This window comes from Aethalodelphis obliquidens, unplaced genomic scaffold, assembly GCF_003676395.1.
Source record: "Aethalodelphis obliquidens isolate GAN/ISIS:26980383/991018 unplaced genomic scaffold, ASM367639v1 scaffold1, whole genome shotgun sequence".
NCBI classification, from domain to species: Eukaryota; Metazoa; Chordata; class Mammalia; order Artiodactyla; family Delphinidae; genus Aethalodelphis; species Aethalodelphis obliquidens.
The window spans coordinates 47,513,614-47,533,007 of record NW_020837945.1 but is presented as its reverse complement, the minus strand read 5'-3'; the positions used below and the strand labels follow the sequence as shown (position 1 = coordinate 47,533,007).

The 19,394-nt window shown below is 39.0% G+C and overlaps 1 protein-coding gene across 3 annotated transcripts in view; it reads right to left on the bottom strand.

Annotated features, from left to right (window-relative positions):
* The window catches only part of CMSS1 (cms1 ribosomal small subunit homolog), a 381,549-nt gene that overhangs the window by 3,559 nt on the left and 358,596 nt on the right, over window positions 1–19,394 (bottom strand). For all 3 annotated transcript variants that reach the window (XM_027103285.1, XM_027103304.1, XM_027103295.1), the window contains 6 exons: window positions 16,744–16,815; window positions 14,543–14,672; window positions 10,895–10,954; window positions 9,019–9,121; window positions 5,466–5,526; window positions 4,924–5,011 (listed from right to left, as the gene is read on the bottom strand). In XM_027103285.1, the coding sequence (XP_026959086.1) occupies window positions 4,924–5,011; window positions 5,466–5,526; window positions 9,019–9,121; window positions 10,895–10,954; window positions 14,543–14,672; window positions 16,744–16,815 (514 nt within the window). The remainder of the gene's footprint in view (window positions 1–4,923; window positions 5,012–5,465; window positions 5,527–9,018; window positions 9,122–10,894; window positions 10,955–14,542; window positions 14,673–16,743; window positions 16,816–19,394) is intronic.

Below are 19,394 nucleotides of genomic sequence, written 5' to 3'. Positions count from 1 at the left end.
CTAAAGACTTTTTCATGCTTCTTATAACTACCATGCCTCTTATTTAGAACTCTCTCTGTAAATTAAAAATGATGGAAATTAAGAAAGACAATGGGTTGATAGTGTTCCCTTAAAAATAATTGACTGCTGGGCTCCCCTGGTGGCGCAGTGGTTGAGAGTCCGCCTGCCGATGCAGGGGACACGGGTTCATGCCCCGGTCCGGGAGGATCCCACATGCCACGCAGTGGCTAGGCCCGTGAGCCATGGCCACTAAGCCTGCGCATCCGGAGCCTGTGCTCTGCAGCGGGAGAGGCCACAACAGTGAGAGGCCCGCGTACCGCACAAAAACCCCAAAAAACAAAAACAAACAAACAAAAATAATTGACTGCTGATGGGACAGCAAACAGGTACAGCCTCTCTGGAAGGCAACTGGACATTATATAATAGGAGCTTTAAAATGCTTACTGTTTGATAAAATAATTCTCCTTCTCTGACATATCCCAATAAAACACCAGAAACTTAAGCATAGTTACTTATAAAGATGATCACTGTGTATTACTTATAATAGCAAAACAAATTAGAAACAACCCAAATATCCTACCATAATAGAATTGCTAAACACCAATATAACTTGGGGTCAATATCCAAAATATGTAAAGAACTCATACAACTCAAGGTCAAAAAACCAAATGATTTGGGGCTTCCCTGGTGGCGCAGTGGTTGAGAGTCTGCCTGCCGATGCAGGGGACGTGGGTTCGTGCCCCAGTCCGGGAAGATCCCACATGCCGTGGAGCGGCTAGGCCCGTGAGCCATGGCCGCTGAGCCTGCGCGTCCGGAGCCTGTGCTCCGCAACAGAAGAGGCCATAACAGTGAGAGGCCCGCGTACCGCAAAAAACAAAAAAAAAACCCCCAAAACCCCAAATGATTTGATTTAAAAATGGGTGGAGGAACTGAATATACAGTTTTTCCAAAGGAGACATCCAAATGGCCAATAAGTACATGAAAAGGAGCTCAACATCACTAATCATCAGGGAAACACAAATCAAAACCACAATGAGTTATCACCTCATACCTGTTAGAATGACTGTTATCAAAAAGACAGGAAATAACAAGTACAGGCAAGGTTATAGAGAAAAAGGAACTTGTGTACTGCTGGTGGGATTGTAAATTTGTGCAGTCATTATGGAAAACAGTATAGAGGTTTCTCTAAAAATTAAAAATAGAACTACCCTATGATCCAGCAACTCCACTTCTGGGTATATATCCAAAGGAAATGAAATCACTGTCTTGAAAAGATATCTGTACCTCCCATGTTCACTGCTACATTACTTCCAAAAGCCAAGATTTGGAAACAACCTAAGTGTCCATTGACAAATGAATATATAAAGAATATGTCACACACACACACACACACACACACACACACACACACACAAACACAGCAATATTATTCAGCCATAAAAAAGAAGAAAATCCTGCCACTTGTGACAACGTGGAGGGACCTTGACAGCATTATACTAAGTGAAATAAGTCAGATAGAGAAAGACAAATACTGTATGATCTTACATATATGTGGAATCTAAAAAAAAACAAAAAACAAAAATGAACTCATAGGTACAGAGAACAGATTGGTGCTGGGTGCCAGAGGTAAGAGGTGGGAGAAATAGATGAAGGTGGTCAAAAGGTAAAAACTCCCAGTTATAAGATAAATAAGTGCTGGGGATGTAAAGTACAGCATGGTGAGTATAGTTAACAATGCTGTACTGTATATGTGAAAGCTGCTAAGACAGTAGATCCTAAAAGTTCTCATGACAAGAAAAAAAACTGTAACGATATGAAGTGACCGGTGTTAACTAAACGTACTGTAGTAATCACTTTACACATCACATATACCAAATCATGTTGTACACCTTGGCCAATACAATGTTATATGTCAATTATATCTCAACAAAACTGGAAAAAAACTCAATAGAATATTATGCAGCCATTAAAAATGAAAAATTAAAACTATTTCATGACAAGCAAAGTTCTCATGGGATATATTAAGTAGAGAAGACAGGTTATAAAGTTATGATATGCAATATGATCTCCATTTATAAAAAATATAGATAAATGCATAGAAAAAAGACTGAAAGGAAATATATTTAATATTAACTAACAAGACATTACCTCTAAAGTGACCTATTTTCTTTTCTGTACCTTTTTGCATTTTACAAGGGCTCTTATAATTAGAAAATCCCTTTCCTTATTAAATAAAACAATAGAATTCTGTCTGTAAGTGTACTGATCCCAAGGTTATGGAATATCTTTTGATGTTCGGAAACTCTCCTTAATATATCATATATATAAACATCTTAAGTCATAAACAGCTACATAAAATGAGTTATGTGCCATTTGTCTTGCTTTGTTATACTTTCAGTTTTTGGAGTGCTGGAATTGTTCTCTTTAAACACTTTGTATGTAGCCTAACATCTGTAGTCAATGAATATTAAACCATTCATCCAATCAGAATCAGAAGAGCTATTTTCATTAGTATTATAAATAAATCAACAGCTCCTTAAATGATTTTTCCACTCCTTAGATGAAATAAGCTTTCACAGTGAGTTTTCAAAACTCTGTAGAAATATAATTTCAACAGTCTGGGCAGCTTCGTTCTCTCTCTCTCTCTTTTAAATATTAAATATGGAGAAGAGTGGCCCTGTTGCCTGGGGGACCTGGCGACACATACAAAACATGTGGAATCCAGGAAGGGGAGAGGTGAGTCTTTGGCTAAGAGCTGTGGGAGAGGGAGGGCGCATCCCTGGCCTCCCAGCTGCCCAGCCAATCTCTCCCACCTCCGCGTCTCATGGATGGACTATGAGCACCTCTCACCTGCGTCTTCGCTTCCAATACCCTCCTAGGGCCACAAGACAAAAATCCAGCCAATCACTGTGCAAGGGCCTTCCTCCAAAATCTGACTTTCTTTCCAACTGAAGCACAGGCTACCACAGCCCACGAAGTCTCCAACCAAGAAAGGTGGTCTCTTTAATAAAAGTAATAACTAGTATTTGTTGAGTTCTTAAGGTGTAACACTAACTGTGTTTAGCTTTTTATTGGCATAACAATCCTTTGAGGTAGGTGCTATTACTATCTATGTCATTCAGATAAAGAAACAGTTTTAGAAAGGTTAAGAAACTTGCCAAGTCACAGAGCTGGTAAGCTGCTGGACCTGGGATTTGCATCCATAGATTTGAGTCTGTAATAGGGGCTCTTAACCTCAACATGTATTGACTACTTATTGTCTCCTTTGGATATACCCCATGTATCTGCCTGCGTGCTTTTGATTCAGCTGTTGTCCCATTCCTGAATGCTTTTCTCACATCTCCATACTTTAAAGTATATTAAAAAGATCCTATTTTAATCCTACCCACACTTCAAAGATCAGTTAAAGATCCTTTCCTCTGTAAAGACCTCCCTGCAGATTCAGCCACCATAACAATCTCTCCCTCATTTCAACTCCTGTAGGACTTAGAAGTACTTGTTTGGACCTTGGCATTTACTGCTTCATGTCGTCAGTCTCAACTTATGCACATTTATCTCTTCAATTGGATCAGGAGCTCCTGGAGGGGGAAAGGCTCTGGAACCAGGAAGGCCTAGAATGAGAGATCTTGGAAGGGGCTACATGACCCTCCAAGCTTCAGCTTTCTCTCATAAGAAATAAGAATACTAGCCTGCAAGGATGCTATGAGTACTAAATGAGATATGTGAGGGTGTCTAGCACAGCACTGAGTACAAGTAGGAACTCAAAAAATATTTGTTTCCCTTCCTTGCCTGGGGCTACCAAGTTTGCTACTTCCTTGTAATTGCACAGACCTCTGCATATAGTGTTTTCACTTACCCAAGGTTTTCATCTGGAGAGAAACACTAGTATTTTTAGCTCTTGTTTGCTTCCTTGCAAATGACCATCTCTATACTGAGATATTATATTGATGAACACATTACTTTTAGATATGTAAAAATCCAGGAATAGCTCCAGGCAGTTATAAAATAAAGTTGTTAAACAAGTAATTTGGAAATGAGTATTTAAAAGAAATCTTTAATCTGTCTGGCAGGTAAGGTAGAACATGTACTAAGGTAGAACATGTAATTTGGAAATGAGTATTTAAAAGAAATCTTTAATCTGTCTGGCAGGTAAGGTAGAACATGTACATGGCTTTGAGAAGGTCAACAAACTATAAAAACCCACCGGTGGGGCCTCCCTGGTGGTGCAGTGGTTGAGAGTCCGCCTGCCGATGCAGGGGACACGGGTTCGTGCTCCGGTCCGGGAAGATCCCACATGCCGCGGAGCGGCTGGGCCCGTGAGCCATGGCTGCTGAGCCTGCGCGTCCGGAGCCTGTGCTCCGCAACGGGAGAGGCCACAGCAGTGAGAGGCCCGCGTACCGCCCCCCCCAAAAAAAAACCCATTGGTGGATGATGTCTGGAACACTTTCTGGGTAAAGCACTAAAAGAAACACATGCGCAAGAAGTGTTCTAGAGTGCTTGTATTTCATCCATAGAAACTGCATTTTTGTTTCAACATATCTTCTATACCAGCCCTCAATTGGAATGGGAGTCTTGGGGAGCCGAGACTCAATTAAGTGAGAGGGAAATATTCAACACATTCAGCTATACAAATTCCAGAGTCTGCAATCGGTGGAATAGATTGTGGACCCACTGAACTGCTTAAAGCAACTGGAATTTGAATGTATTTAGATGGGCATAAGTACCACAGTTTGCCACAGTCCTTATCATTCCCTATTGTACTACACCTGCTGGCTGGCTTTAGGGACTAAAGGCTAAGTTTCCAGCTCCTGAATTAACACAGAGGTCTGATTTCACTACATCACACATGTGGTTTCCCAAACTCACATGGGGGTTAGGCAAACACTCAGCTCTGAGTAGGAGTATCACTACCTCTTTTCATACCTTGTTTAATGAGTTCTTTAATCCTCCCTGGAGTTCCTACACCCAGGTGTACCACACGCTTCTCCAGCAATTTTATCTGCTCCTGGACCTATTCCAAAATGGAAGAGAACAAAGAAAAGAAGAGTCATTGGAAAGTTCAATCATAGTCCAATTTAGAGCATTTAATCTAAAAGTTAAGAAAGTAAAAAAGCAAAAGGGGCTACTCTTGTTTAGGGTCAACTTCCAGGGCAAAGAAGGTTAACATCAAGACAGAAGAGCATCTCCCCGGAAAACTGGTTAAGTCTCCAAAGAGTCCAGGGCTCAAACTTCAGTTTCTGTATGGAAACCTCAGAGCGCAGAGGAGTAGTGACTGTTGTGGGAGCAGAGGCAGGAAACACAAAGAAAATCGGAACAGTCGTTCAATATGTTACAAAAGGAAGGCACCAAAGAACATGCTTCCTAAGGAGATACGGAAAAGAGGCTGAAGTGAAACAACTGAGGTCTGGAAGTGGCCCTTAAGGATCACTTCCACCCCCGACTAGGAACCACAGGCCCTTGCTTACCTTTATGTGTTTTGCGAATAATTTCACGACTTTGCTGTCTCCTCTGAATGCGGTCAATGACCTGATGAAAAGCAATAGATTTACGCAGAAGAAAAATCACTCATTCAGGGCCATGTGACATCTTAAGTATTACACCATATTTATTCAAAATAATATGCACATTTATGTGTGTCTATATGTACATATGTATGTGGATAGATACGCACACACAAAATTCTGATTTTCAGGTTAGTCCATCTCTGGAATGAAAGTGGGGTGGCCTTTAATCAGGCATGCATCTGGGTTGGCTTCTAAGTCTCAGGCACACGGTTAACTTTACTTAGGTTTCCTTGATTATTGAAACATGTGGATTTGCCCTTCACTTGTGTTAAAATGAAAACCACAGTCCCAAAATGGTGTCACTCATGCTAAAAGCCCATGATACCGAAACCCAGATTTAATACTTCATCTAATTGCAGTTTCAACTTTTCTGAGAAACGTAATCTTAATCAACCAGTCTGGAATCTCTGGTCAAGCACCAGTAAGGTAATCTGTCCTGTGGGCCCTTTCCATACCAGAGAGGAACATAAAACCCTTGCCATTTCCTTCCCCTGCAAAAGAAGATGTCCTGGCCTAAAAAGTAGTCTTTCTTTTCTTTTGTTAATGGCTCCATTGCTCCACCCTTTTTCCTTTTTTTTCTGGCTGCGCTGTGCAGCATGTGGGATCTTCGTTCCTGACCAGGGATCGAAGCTGTGCCCCCTACATTGGGAGTGCAGAGTCTTAACCACTGGACTGCCAGGGAAGTCCCTCTACCCTTTCTCCTATTAAAAACTTTCATTTTGCACAACCCCTCGGAGTGCCCTTCTAGTTGCTGGCTGGGTGCTGCCTGATTCATGAATCACTGAGTTAAGCCAATGTGATCTTCAAATTTACTTGGTTGAATTTTGTTTTTTAACACCTGTAATACAAAGGTTCTGTATTTTAGGTCCCTGGCAGAGAATTTATCTTCAAACTCTGCAGTATAGTTCTCATAAAAAATTTGTTTGTGAGAAATATCTTAGCAGTGATGTCAGTCTGTGCTCTACAGAGCCCAAGGGCATGTACGAAGGTCTGTGTGTGGCTGCCCTGCGGGGACAGGGATAAGCTAGCAGGGAGAAGCAGGAGGGCTTATGTCCTTCATTCACAGCAGCCCCCCTACTTTTATGGACTTTGCAGAGTGAGCTTATCTGTAAAATCTTATATGTGGAAATGCTTCGGGTATAAATGGGTATAAAATGGGTATAAAAGAACAATCTTCTAGTTGATGTTTGGGAATAGAATATGGGAATACTGCTCGGAATATTACTTTCCTTTTTATATCCTTAATATGCTTGAGAAATATTACCAACCAGTAGGAATAAATGAATTTACAAAATAGTGACTCATGCTACACACGTTCTATTGCACTCGAGTCTGTACTTACACATGAGCTTTCTCCATGGCGAAGTTAACTAAGAAGACAATTTAGGGGACATATTTAACATAATTCATGGTTCTCAAGAGAACAGATATTCTTACAAAAGTTAGAATTATTCAATATTAGCCTTTATGAATAGGGTTTGTTATGCCTGCTCAGAAATCACCTTCTGCAAATCACCTAACCTTGAAATGGATCATAATATTACTGAAGACATAAAGAAACACTGAGAATTGGCAAATGAAGTACGACAGCACAGTCCTTCTATGCCCATCAGAAAGGCATTTATGTACGGTAAAAACTCAAATCAATGTGACAACTTGTTTTTAAGAGGCCACCTCCAGGCCAACTTCTTTGCCATTAGTGTTTGAATCTGAAATGAGTTCTGTGGGTAGTCTTTAAAACACTGAAATGTCAATGTGAATTCTTACGATTTCAGAACCAGCAAGTACGGCTGCCCAGAAAGAGTTGGAGTCTTGAAGATCAATTATGTTTGGAGCAGAAATAGTTAAAAGAAACACTTTCGTTTTACTGAAAGGGTGTGTGATACAATTTAACGCGTGTGCCTAGCAGAAAGGTTCTGAAGGACGATTAACAAAGCTTAAAAAACTACTTTTCTAAATTCATGGTCAGATTAGCTCATTTAGAAAAATAGATGCTAAATAACTACTGAGAGTCTACTTTGCACATTAATCTATTTGATCAAGTTCCTTTTTCTTTAGGACTTGGATTTTCCTGTTTTGTCTCTGGTCAAAGCCCAGTGCAGAGCCTGGCCTTGGGAGAGGGTGAGTCCCAGGAAATCCCATTTTACTCTGACAGCTCTTCTCTGAAAGCTGAACGCTACTACAGATCCAGTGGAAGTCTTTTTGTTTATTCTACAAAAGCTACAGTAAATGAAAAGGTATGTGAAGGCACTTAGTAAAGCACTGACAAACTGTATTTAAAACATAATTTTTACATATAAATTTTTGGTCCACTTGGCATTTATCTCGGTATAAGGAGTGAGATATGGAACCCAGCTTAATTTTTTTAGATGGCTACCCAGTTGTTCCAATACCAATTATTAAATAATCCATCTTTCCCTGCTGATTTTTCACTTTTGCCATATCCTGTACTTTCATATGCATATGGGTCTATTTCTGAACTTTCAGTTCTGTTCCACTGTTCTGATCTGTCACACATGTGCCAGTTCCATACTCTTAATTATTGAGACTTTGTAATAGGTTTTTTAAAAAAAAAAATCTGATAGATATTATAGGCATAGTATCCTCACTAGCATTCTTTTTTAGAATTTCGCCAGCTATTTTTTCTTCTGTATTTTCTCATATGAACGTAGAACTAGTTTATCTAGTTTAAAAAACAATTCTATAGGAGTTTCATTGGGAATCTGTGAAATTTGTAGATTATTCTAGGTAAAACAGACATCTTTACGTTGAATCTTCCTATTCAACAATATGGTACTCCTTTCTGTTTAAGATCTGCTGCATCCCTTATGCAATATTTTCTTCATCTAAATTTTGGCTAGTTTTTTCCTTGGTGTTCTATTTTTTCTTGTTACTATTTTAAATTAGATCTTTTCTTTCATTTATTTCTCCAACTGGTTATTGCTCGTATGATCTCCCTGCTTTACCCTTGTGTGTTCTCCACACAGCAGCCAAAGTGATCCTTTAGAATGATTATTCAGATCATGTGTCTTCTCTGCTCAAAATCCTCCAATGGCACTCCATGTCACGGCCTTTTGTACCTATGTCCCCTCTGCCTGGAACACTTTTCTTCCGGATATCTGCTTGGCGTTCTCATTCACTTTGTTTAAGTCTCTGCTCATAGGTCAATCTCCTAAGAGGCTTTCTGTGACTACCCTTTTAAAAGTAGCCCCCATCTTTTTCTATCCATTTGCCATGCTTTATTTTTTTTCCTACATAACTTATCACTACTTGACATTATAATGCATATTTATTTGTTTATTGTCTGCCTCCCTTACTGGAAAGTAGGTTCCATGAGCGAGGGGACTCTGTATATTTTATTCATTGCTGCTCTCCAGCATATAGAACTTGTCAGCTCCGCACATATCAGTTACTCAGAAAACAGTTACGAAATGGAACAGGTGAAGCTTCCAACCTAATGAGCTCCAGGGCTCGGATGGCAGAGCCACAGATAATCAGCATCAGGACCGATTTCTTCTCACAGTGGTTTTTCCGAAGTTTCACCCATTTAGGGCAGACTGAAAAAAGACCATGAGAAAAATATTACCCTAAATATAGCAAAATAAAGCCTCCAAAGTTGAACATCCCCCAATTACTTCTTTGTTATTGCTTAAGTAAAATATGAGCACTGTTTAGATTCTATTCTCTGGTTATTCTAGATATTAAACAAAAATTAAATATCATTAACTTACACCACAAAACATATAATATGCCAAGTAGCTAAATGTGACCACTTTTAGAACTAAGTTTGTACAAAAATAAAAGAAAAGGAAAATTTAAAAAGTTTGTAATAATACAACATTTTCTATTTTTTAATTTATGTTTGTTGCTTAAAGGCAGTGTTGACTAAACGGGAAAAGAACTGATTTAAAAATACTACATTTGCGGGCTTCCCTGGTGGCGCAGTGGTTGAGAATCTGCCTGCCGATGCAGGAGACACGGGCACGTGCCCCAATCCGGGAAGATCCCCACATGCCGCAGAGCGGCTGGGCCCGTGAGCCATGGCCGCTGAGCCTGCGCATCTGGAGCCTGTGCTCTGCAACGGGAGAGGCCACAACAGTGAGAGGCCCGTGTACCGCAAAAAAAAAATAGATAAATAAAATAAAAATGCTACATTTTAGGGACTTCCCTGGTGTTACAGTGGTTAAAAATCCGCCTGCCAATGCAGGGGACACAGGTTCGAGTCCTGGTTCGGGAAGATCCCACATGCCACGGAGCAACTAAGCCCGTGCGCCACAACTACAGAGCCTGCTCTCTAGAGCCCGCGAGTCACAACTACTGGGCTCACGTGCCACAACTATTGAAGCCCACGCGCCCAGAGCCCGTGCTCTGCAACAAAGAGAAGCCATCACAATGAGAAGCCCGCGCACCGCAAGGAAGAGTAGCCCCCGCTCACGGCAGCTAGAGAAAGCGTGACTGCAGCAACAAAGACCCAACGCAGCCAAAAATAAATAAATAAATAAATAAATAATGCTTCATTTTAAAGGGACACTCAGCATAAGATATAAAATGGAAATGATATTAAAATAGCAAACATTTATTAAACACTGACACTGTGCTATGCACTTTACATAACTTTTTTAGTTCTCATAATCCATTGAGATTGATTCCATTATTACCTACATTTACATTTGCTGAATTTGAGGCTAAGAAAGGTTTATGAACTCAAGCTGAGTGTCATCAGAATTGGTTAGAATTTGAAAAAGGAACGTTAAATCACCATGTCTAAACTATTTCATTGTTGGTCACAATAAATGACTACCTAGCATGAATAATCTAGTTATTACTGCCTACATTCAATCGAAAAGATCAAATTAGATTGTCTGTGCAATAGCCATGGTCTGAATTCTGAACATGGGAACAGAATTTCAGAACCTCAGAGATGGGTTCAAGATCACATAGTCCAACTTCTTTGTCTTTCAGATAACAAAATAGAGTCCTGGAGGAGTCCTCAGTGACTTGTGCCAAGTCAAATAGCAAATTGATGGGGTACCTGCAACTAGAACACTGAGAATTCTCTGGATTCCAGGAGCAATACTTCTAATGTGTTGTAAAACAAAAACAAGACCAAAACCCAAATCCCCAATACCAGAGAGAAACAAGAATAAATTTAAATAAATAAAAATTAATATCAAGATGGACCTAAAAAACCTTCATTTAAAATCCATTTAAGATGGAAACTTGATTTTAAATGAAGTTTTAAAAGGTTTTATTTTAAAGAGATACATCTAATGTTTTAATGGAAATAATAAAACTTGATGAATAATTTTTAAAAAAATGAGTTTACTTACTTTCTTTTAGATATGATGAAAGACTGTGAGTCAAATCATTGGCCTTGAGGAAGCAGGAGTCTAGAAATACGAGAAACATGCTTTGTAGAGGATTTCGCAAACACATACTCAAAATAGATTACATGTGAATGGTGTATTCTTGAATAGGTTGTACAACATTAATGAATTGGGGACTCATATATTTTAAAGTTGTCTAGCATTTAAAACAACAGCAGCAGCAACAATAAGTAAACTTTAAACTGTCCATCATTTCTTAGAGTAGTGAAACAGAAGCTTGTATCATTCAATGGACTAATGAAGCATCTGTATTTTCAAATCCATGGAATAGGCAATATACAAAGGCAAAGCTGAAATAGCTAACAAATCTATGTGGAGATGCTCAAACTCGTCATCACAGAAATGCAAATTAATACAAAATGAGATAACACTTTGCACACACTTTAGAATGGCAACTGTTAGAAAGAGGTATATACCAAGTGTTGCTGAGAATGTAGGATGATGGAAACTCTTTGTGAACTGTAGGTAGAGGTGTAAAGTGGTATCGCTATCGTGGATGGTAGTAAAATTAAGGTGTTTATACCCTATGACCCCAGGATTACATTCCTGAGTAAATAATGGAAAGAAATTCTTGTGTAGTCTGTAAAGAGACATACTCAAGTATATTCATACTAGCATTATTTGTAATAGTGGGGAACTAGAAGCAACCTAAAGGTCCATATCGGAGAAAATGGATGAGCAACATGTGGTCGATGAAATCATTGGAATACTATGTAGCATTTTAGAAGCAATGAAGTAGATGTACTTAAAGCTATACAGGTATCTTGAAAAAGTGCTAAGTGAGGAAAGAAACAGAATGAGAGGTTCAGCACAACATTATTTAAATAAATTGTAAAATGTATCCACACGCAACAATATGATATATTTTAAAAGAACATATGCATATTTAAAAAGGTATAGTGACATTATGCCTATGGAGAAAGGAATTTGGAGTGTGGATGGGGAAAAGCGGGAATAATGCATTAAAATAGAACATTAACATAACACAGCACAACAACATAATGAAAGAATGGAACGGGCTACAATAAAACATAGGAGCCTTGCTCAACCAACAATGATCATGGTCTAGCAATTATGTAGTATTATTAACTCTGTACCTGAGATGTATAAAAAAGCAACATAATGTTTAGCATCCTAATTCATTATAGCAGAAGAAGTCTGTCTATAAACATAGCAGTGTGTTAGGGAGTAAACTATTACTAAGTTAAATGAAATTTATGCTGTGCCCTAGCATATATAACTCACAATATGTGAGTAACCAACTTCAAAGATGTTGCCCCCTATACGGTTGTTGAGCCTTTGATGGTCTTTAAAACTGTAATCTCCGAAGCCTGGATACGACCAGACTCACCTGGAGAACTTTACAAAAAATACAGATTCCTGGAATGGACTCCCCCTTGCTCAATGAGTCAGAATTCCTTGGGGCTGGGCCTGGGAATTTGCTTTTTAAGTTCCTGGGTGATTCAGTTGCGGCTAGCTTACAGGCATTTAGCACTGATCTAAACCACACTGCAGCTCTCAGGAGGACAGCTGAGTTAGCTCTAAGTGATTCCTGACTCAAAACTCTAATTAAGTTCCCATGTGTATGACATTAACAATGTACATGCACAGTATTAATTGAAAAGACATGTTGCTGCCCTACAGACACAAACAACTTCAAACCACAACCAAGTTAGACACTCAGCAAACTAAATAGGAACAATATTTTATTACTTATATCCATCTTGTATTTATGCCCCTTCCTGAGACTGTTGCAGATAGCCCATGGCGTGCCCCTCCTCTCAAATAACAGAGACCTCCTCTGTGTCCTTGGTCCTGACAGTGTAGTGATGGGTGTTTTCTCTAAAACCTTCCTATGATGCCTTTGTTCACTGTGGCTCAGAATGGCCTAATTTCTTAACTGAAAATGAAAACCTGTTCCTTTTGGCTATAGCAGTATTTTTAACATATTTTAAACATTTTCCCCTCAGCCAACCATGACCACACATTCTTGCCTAACTATATTACTGCACTCTAATGATGATATAATATAATGTAAACTCAGTATGGAACTCAAATGACTCCTTAAAGGCTTTTTCTTCTGACTTTTGACTAGCAAATCACAATGTTCCATGAGGTTACAGAGTAGCAGTGGTCCCATTATCTTACAAGTCCTTATTCAGGTGAAGGTAAACTCTAACAAAGAACTAGAAGGGAAAATTGACCACTGAGTCAGAGTAAAATCAAACTTCAGTTAAACATTGAAGGGGCTTTGTTATAATACCTGGTTCCTGAGGATAGAAGAGCCAGGACCTAGCTCTCCTCCTGAGGAGCTGCTGTGCTGAGAAGAGTGGTTTCTAACTGCTGTTGGGCTTTCTGATCTCAGTACATAGAAAACTCCAGAACTCGCTCATGTGGAAATGAGTTCCTTCAATTCCCTAAAGAGTATTCCTTTTGGAAAAGGAACAGACAGGGGTACTGATGTCTCCAACCTAACGTGCATTTAAAACACACACACACACACACACACACACACACATACACATCATTTTATGAAAGAATTATAAAACTTCAGGGTATGGGATGTTTTTCAGCTTCTCAAGCCTCTAGAAAGCATAAAGTTGTAATGGAAAAAGGAAATCAAGCTACCCTTGACTTTTTCCAAAAGCAGTGTTAGATATCTCTAGTAGTCTATATATAGAGAGCTCATCTGAAGCAGTGGTGCCCAAACCCTCTGCGGTTTGATTTTATGACATCTTTTCTTCAATCTCTGTGCAAAAGAGTTACAGGTTATACCATTATTTTGAAATTAATTAAAATTGGTTTTTAAAATAATTTTCCAATATCTTTTAACTTAATTATACATATCTAAGGCAGTAGATCTCAAATGATAATAGGCTTAAGAATCACACAGGGCTTCCCTGGTGGCGCAGTGGTTGAGGGTCCGCCTGCCAATGTAGGGGACATGGGTTCGTGCCCCGGTCCGGGAAGATCCCACATGCCGCGGAGCGACTGGGCCCATGAGTCATGGCCGCTGGGCCTGCGCGTCCGGAGCCTGCGCTCTGCGGCGGGAGAGGCCACAGCAGTGAGAGGCCCATGTACGGCAAAAAAAAAAAAAAAAAAAAAGAAAAGAATCACACAGGGTGAGGTGTCAGCCTTGCTAAACATGCAGAATTTTGTCCCTATCTTTAGATGGTTTACTTGAAAAAAGTCTTGACTGGGACCCAAAATACTACCCTAAAAGCAAAACCATGACTAGATATCCATGATAAGGGCAACAACAAAACTAAGATGCTATTAAAGCTAAAGTTTTTATCTATAAAGGATGAGTAAATTAATTATGTATACTTTTGAATGTGTGCTTTATCTTTTTTAAATTTAACTTCTATCCTCATTAAAATTCTTATTCATTGAAGAATCTGTCCAAAAAAATGTACACCCAATACCTTTTGAATAAAAATTACAAATCCTTCTATTAGACTGAACGAATACCAGTTAGCATCTGAATGAAGAAATCATCCAACAGTTAAAACTATTAGGTTGAGGAAAGGAGTACTAGCACGTGGAAATATATTAATTAGAAGGAATAACAACAAGGAAGCCTGGCTGTACCTGGTAGGGTTAGTTCTTCTAATTCAATCACTGAGCGGTTGCTGCTATAATAGTCTTTCATCAGCTTCTGTAGGTCTTCAGGTGTCCCTGGTTTTGGCTCTGATTTTGCAAGAACATCAGTAATTTTCTTCTGATGAGAAAGAAGTAAAAATGGGAAGACAGATTTTAGGATGGCATTTGGCTTAGGATAGGTTGATTCCTCTGGCATTTAAACTGTAAGTAGGTTCTGTGATAGCCAAGGGTGAATGGGAGTTCTAATAAACACACTTGAGAAAACTTAAAAGATACTTCTTGGACATAACTACTGCTTTGAAAAATGAATGGATGATCTAAAAGACTCCTTGTAACTCTTGGTCTCTGCTAGGAGAACTAAAAATTTTGCAGGAGTCTATAATAGGTTACTATATTCTGTTAAAAGTCAATAAATCTTGTTGCTTGTGGAAACCTCCTTTTAAGCCTCAGAAAATGTGTATTCCTGGGAGAGTAGAATTTTGAGAATTCCTTGTGTAACCTGGTTCTTAAGGCACTGAGTCTCAGTTTGGATTTCTGGCATTAAAGTAAGAGTTGCAGGACTCATCTCAGCAAAGGAGGACACTAAATAGGGGCACTTGAGACCCTCAATTCTCAAGTCTTGGGAGAGACATCTTGAATTGGCCCTATGGAAAGCAGAACAGGATACTGTACAACATCTATTTAGATTTGGACTTATCTGTGTAGCATTTACTGAATGTCTGCAATGTACTAGGAATGCACAATTGTTCATTCAACTTTCATCATAAACTTCCCTTCTTATTTCTTCCTAGTATTTCACCAAAAATCCGGAAAGAGCCCTTCCTTGCCTTCTACCCCAGCTTTTCCCCCCTCCTTCCATACTATCTTCCTCTTCATACCACTGCCAAGAACGGTCAAAGTTCTGTCAAATGAATTAACTTTAAAAGAACACGTCATCCGTGGGCACATTTTAGCATGACCTCAGCCAAGGCTAAACTAGCTAGCTGGAGTTCTGACCTTGAACCCCAAGAACTTAACACTCCTGAAGGCCATTAGTGTCAAACTATCAAAGAGAAGTTAAAAGTCGTTTCTTTAAGGACGTGCCAAAACTCAGCCAATTTGGCATTTCCCATCCTCCTATTTGGCCATGTGCAGGCAAGGAAAACATATGCACACACACTCTGTTTTCTAAAAGCTTGCTGTTAAGTAATTGGTTTGAGTCCATCTTGTTTCCTCTAATCCCAATCGCATTTCCTCTGCTAACTACATCAGTAGACCTTTCTTGGCAGGGAGAGAATTACATTGCTGTTTTGACAACTGTGGTGGAAGGTCAAAGCTAACCACACTTTCGGGCTTCCCTGGTGGTGCAGTGGTTAAGAATCCACCTGCCAATGCAGGGGACACAGGTTCGAACCCTGGTCCACGAAGATCCCACATGCCACGGAGCAACTAAGCCCGTGTGCCACAACTACTGAGCCTGTGCTCTAGAGCCCACGTGCCACAAATACCGAAGCCTGGGTGCCTACAGCCCGTGCTCGAAAGCCCACGCACAGCAACGAACACCGAACGCAGCCAAAAATAAATTAATTAATTAAATAAATTTATTAAAAAAAAAGCTAACCACACTTTGTTCAAGGCTGAGCCATAAGAAAGTTTGTATAGGAGCAACAGAGTTTTCCGTATGTTCACAGGCAAGTCTTAAAACGCAAGGGGAGCCTTTTGCTTTAAATTATCGTTTGAAATTAGAGTCAGAAATGCCTTATACTTACACTATTTCATCTGCTTATTATTTTCTTTTTATTAATACTTTAAGACATAAGGCTTTTAAAAAATGAAATGGGTAAGAAAAGAAGGTTGGTAAATTTCTTTTCTTGGACAGAGCCAGAGGGGCCAGAGGGCAGGAGAGCTCTGGGCCCCTTTTAGAATTAGAAATCCCTGTCTGACTTCTAACCACAATGAAAACACAGGGTGGGTAACAAAGATGTTTGGTATCCACAAGACTGAAATAGGAATTAGAAGAATTTATTTTTAGCTCCAACAGAAACACTTATTACTAGTGATCTTAGGAAAGTCACCAAACCTCAATGAATTTTACAATTTTTGCATATATAAAGTGGGGATTACAATAATTGCCTCATCAAAGTACACTATATAACAATGTGATAGAAACCATGTGGGGCTGTACCATTGTAAAAAATTATTAATATTACCTTTTTCCTCTTCCTGGTCTTGGTGGCATCTTCATTTGTTTCCTTTGGTTGTATCAAGAAACATTCTTTAGGCTATAAAGAAATGTAAATGAGAAAACTTTCATCTTAGCATGATGAGGTGTCAACTAATGGTATGAATCCCAAAGTATCAATATCTACTGTCATGCATGTATTCTTCAGAGTATCTTAGACAAAGAAATGTTGGAAAATCCACTGAAGGCTATTATGCAGGGGCCAAGCTGAGCGAATTTGTAAAAGTGAGAAAGTGCAGATGACTTAAGACTAGAAAATCTTTGAACAAAGGTCAAAATGTGTGATTAAGTGTATATATGTGTTTGAGGTGGTGGTACAGGGTATTATAGATGGAAGACAGTGGCTAGGTTTGGAAAATACAGGCAGAAAGAGATGTGATTAAAATTAAGATGTAAAGAAGTCTTTGACTAGAATGACTGGTGTTTCCAGGAACTAGCAATGTGTGAGTCTGTATTTCCAAGTCACTGACTTATCATTTTGTTATTCATTCCTTTCCTCTTCTCAATAGGCACAGAAAATCTGAAGTAGGATATATTTACTTATATTTTTATGAAACCAGCTGCACCAAATGTCTTATCTATAGTGACTACAAAATGAATGTTTCTGCTTATGGTCTGACAAAAGCCTCAACACCATGGCATCCTGAGTAATTGATTTTGCCTGTTGCCTTGACCCCTGGAGTACCCTATATAGTTTAGTGCTATTTTTACCCTAAGGATTTGTTTTTTGTTTTGTTTTGTTTTGTTTTAGTGTAGAAAAACAGGAAATTTAGACTAAGACCTTGATTTATAAAATAGAATGCTTCAGATTCCATATTTATTAATCATAGGCAGATATATAAAATGTTTCCTGTATTAGATCTTTTATGCAACATTTTCAAACAAGTTGCCAAGTAAGACATAAAATATAAGTGAAAACTTATTCTGAGTTTTTTCTTGATTAAGTTTCCATTCCAACTAGAGAGTACTCAGTTTAAGCTGGTAAACTACTAACTAAAGCAATCTTGTCTCTACTGGCTCTGTTTAAAATGATTACAGATGAAGCTTTCTATTAAAGTTTCCAGATAGCCTGCAGATTAAGAATGTCTATGGCCTGAATCCAGAGAGATATAATACTATGTAATTTCTTCAAGACATGGGGCCAGGACCAGCAGTTTCTAGACTCTGTTTCAGTTGTAGAGAAGTAGATTCAAAAGGCTCAGGATTAAAGTAATATGGGAATCTTGAAATTTCAGCTGCTTCTCAGTTAAAAGAAAAAACCTGCAAAGTACAATTGCATCATAGCTAAAGAAAATAGATATTAGGACCTCTCTTATATAGAAAGTTAAGCTGTCTTGTGGATGCAGATACACGCTAATTTGATGCCAATTAGAAACTGGGCTAAGGCCACTAATATGTCACAGAAGCTGCCAGACAGTCATAAGAGTCCAATTACAGATCAAGCCAACATCAGCTCATGCTGCTATGGCAAAGGCCTGGATACAATTAGTATCTCCCTAGATCCCTCAAGGCATACTTCAGTATCTTGTCCCCATTATGAAGGTTTTGGGGGGAAGCAGATGTAGAACCTGTTTCATTTTCTTATTTAGCAAATGGGGGTGCTCTCTAAGAGTATGTTCAATGTGCGGGGTTTGTATTTATGCCAGGTTTACAAAGCCAGTTAAACATGACACAAGTTAAGTGTGGAAATGAGCTCAGTTATAAGGATATGGACTCTCCAATTCTGGAAGAAAAAATAAAAACACAATTCTGAATCACGCAAAGGAAAAAAGAAACATGCTTGACAACTGCTTTTGTCAAGATACCATAACAGGTTTACATGTTAGGTTCAAATTCTTACATCATCTTAAAGGAAATGCAGTATGATATTTGTTTTCTGGGAGCAGTCATTTTAGCTGGTTGCAGTAGGGTGCTAATGAAGAAGCAAGTTTATGGGGTCAATTTCCATAGAAGTGAGACTACTTTATGAAGAAATACAAAGCCCATAGTATTGAAAATTCCTAAACGTTGCCAGCTGCCTTACAGATGCTGATGTCTACCCTCAGAGAGACTAGGTAAGATGAGGAAGACTCAGGGTAGGCCAACTAACCATTTCTAGAAACTGATTCCAACAGTATCTGACTTTGGCAGTTAATAAGTAATGTCATTTCTTTATGCAGTGATTTTTAAATATGTACCCTGAGTATGAAGTTAAAGATTTAGAAGAATCACACTTGCCCAAAAATATACCAAAAAAAACTTATTAAGCTTTCAGTGAAGCAATTAATTGGGGCATGTTTTCAATTCCTTAAAGTGTCAAAAATTATATCCTTTAAGAGTGAGTCTTCTGGTTTTAACCATGGCAATTCATTTTCAAAAGGCTACTAAAATGAAAATAAAGGAGGGACTTCCCTGGTGGCGCAGTGGTTAAGACTCCATGCTCCCAATGCAGGGGGCCCAGGTTCTATCCCTGGTTGGGGAACTAGATCTCACATGCATGCTGCAACTAACAGTTCACATGTCTCTACTAAGGAGCCCGCGAGCCGCAACTAAGGAGCCCACCTGCTGCAACTGAGACCTGGCACAACCAAATAAATAAATAAATATTTTTTAAAAATTGAAAATAAAGGAAACTGAAAA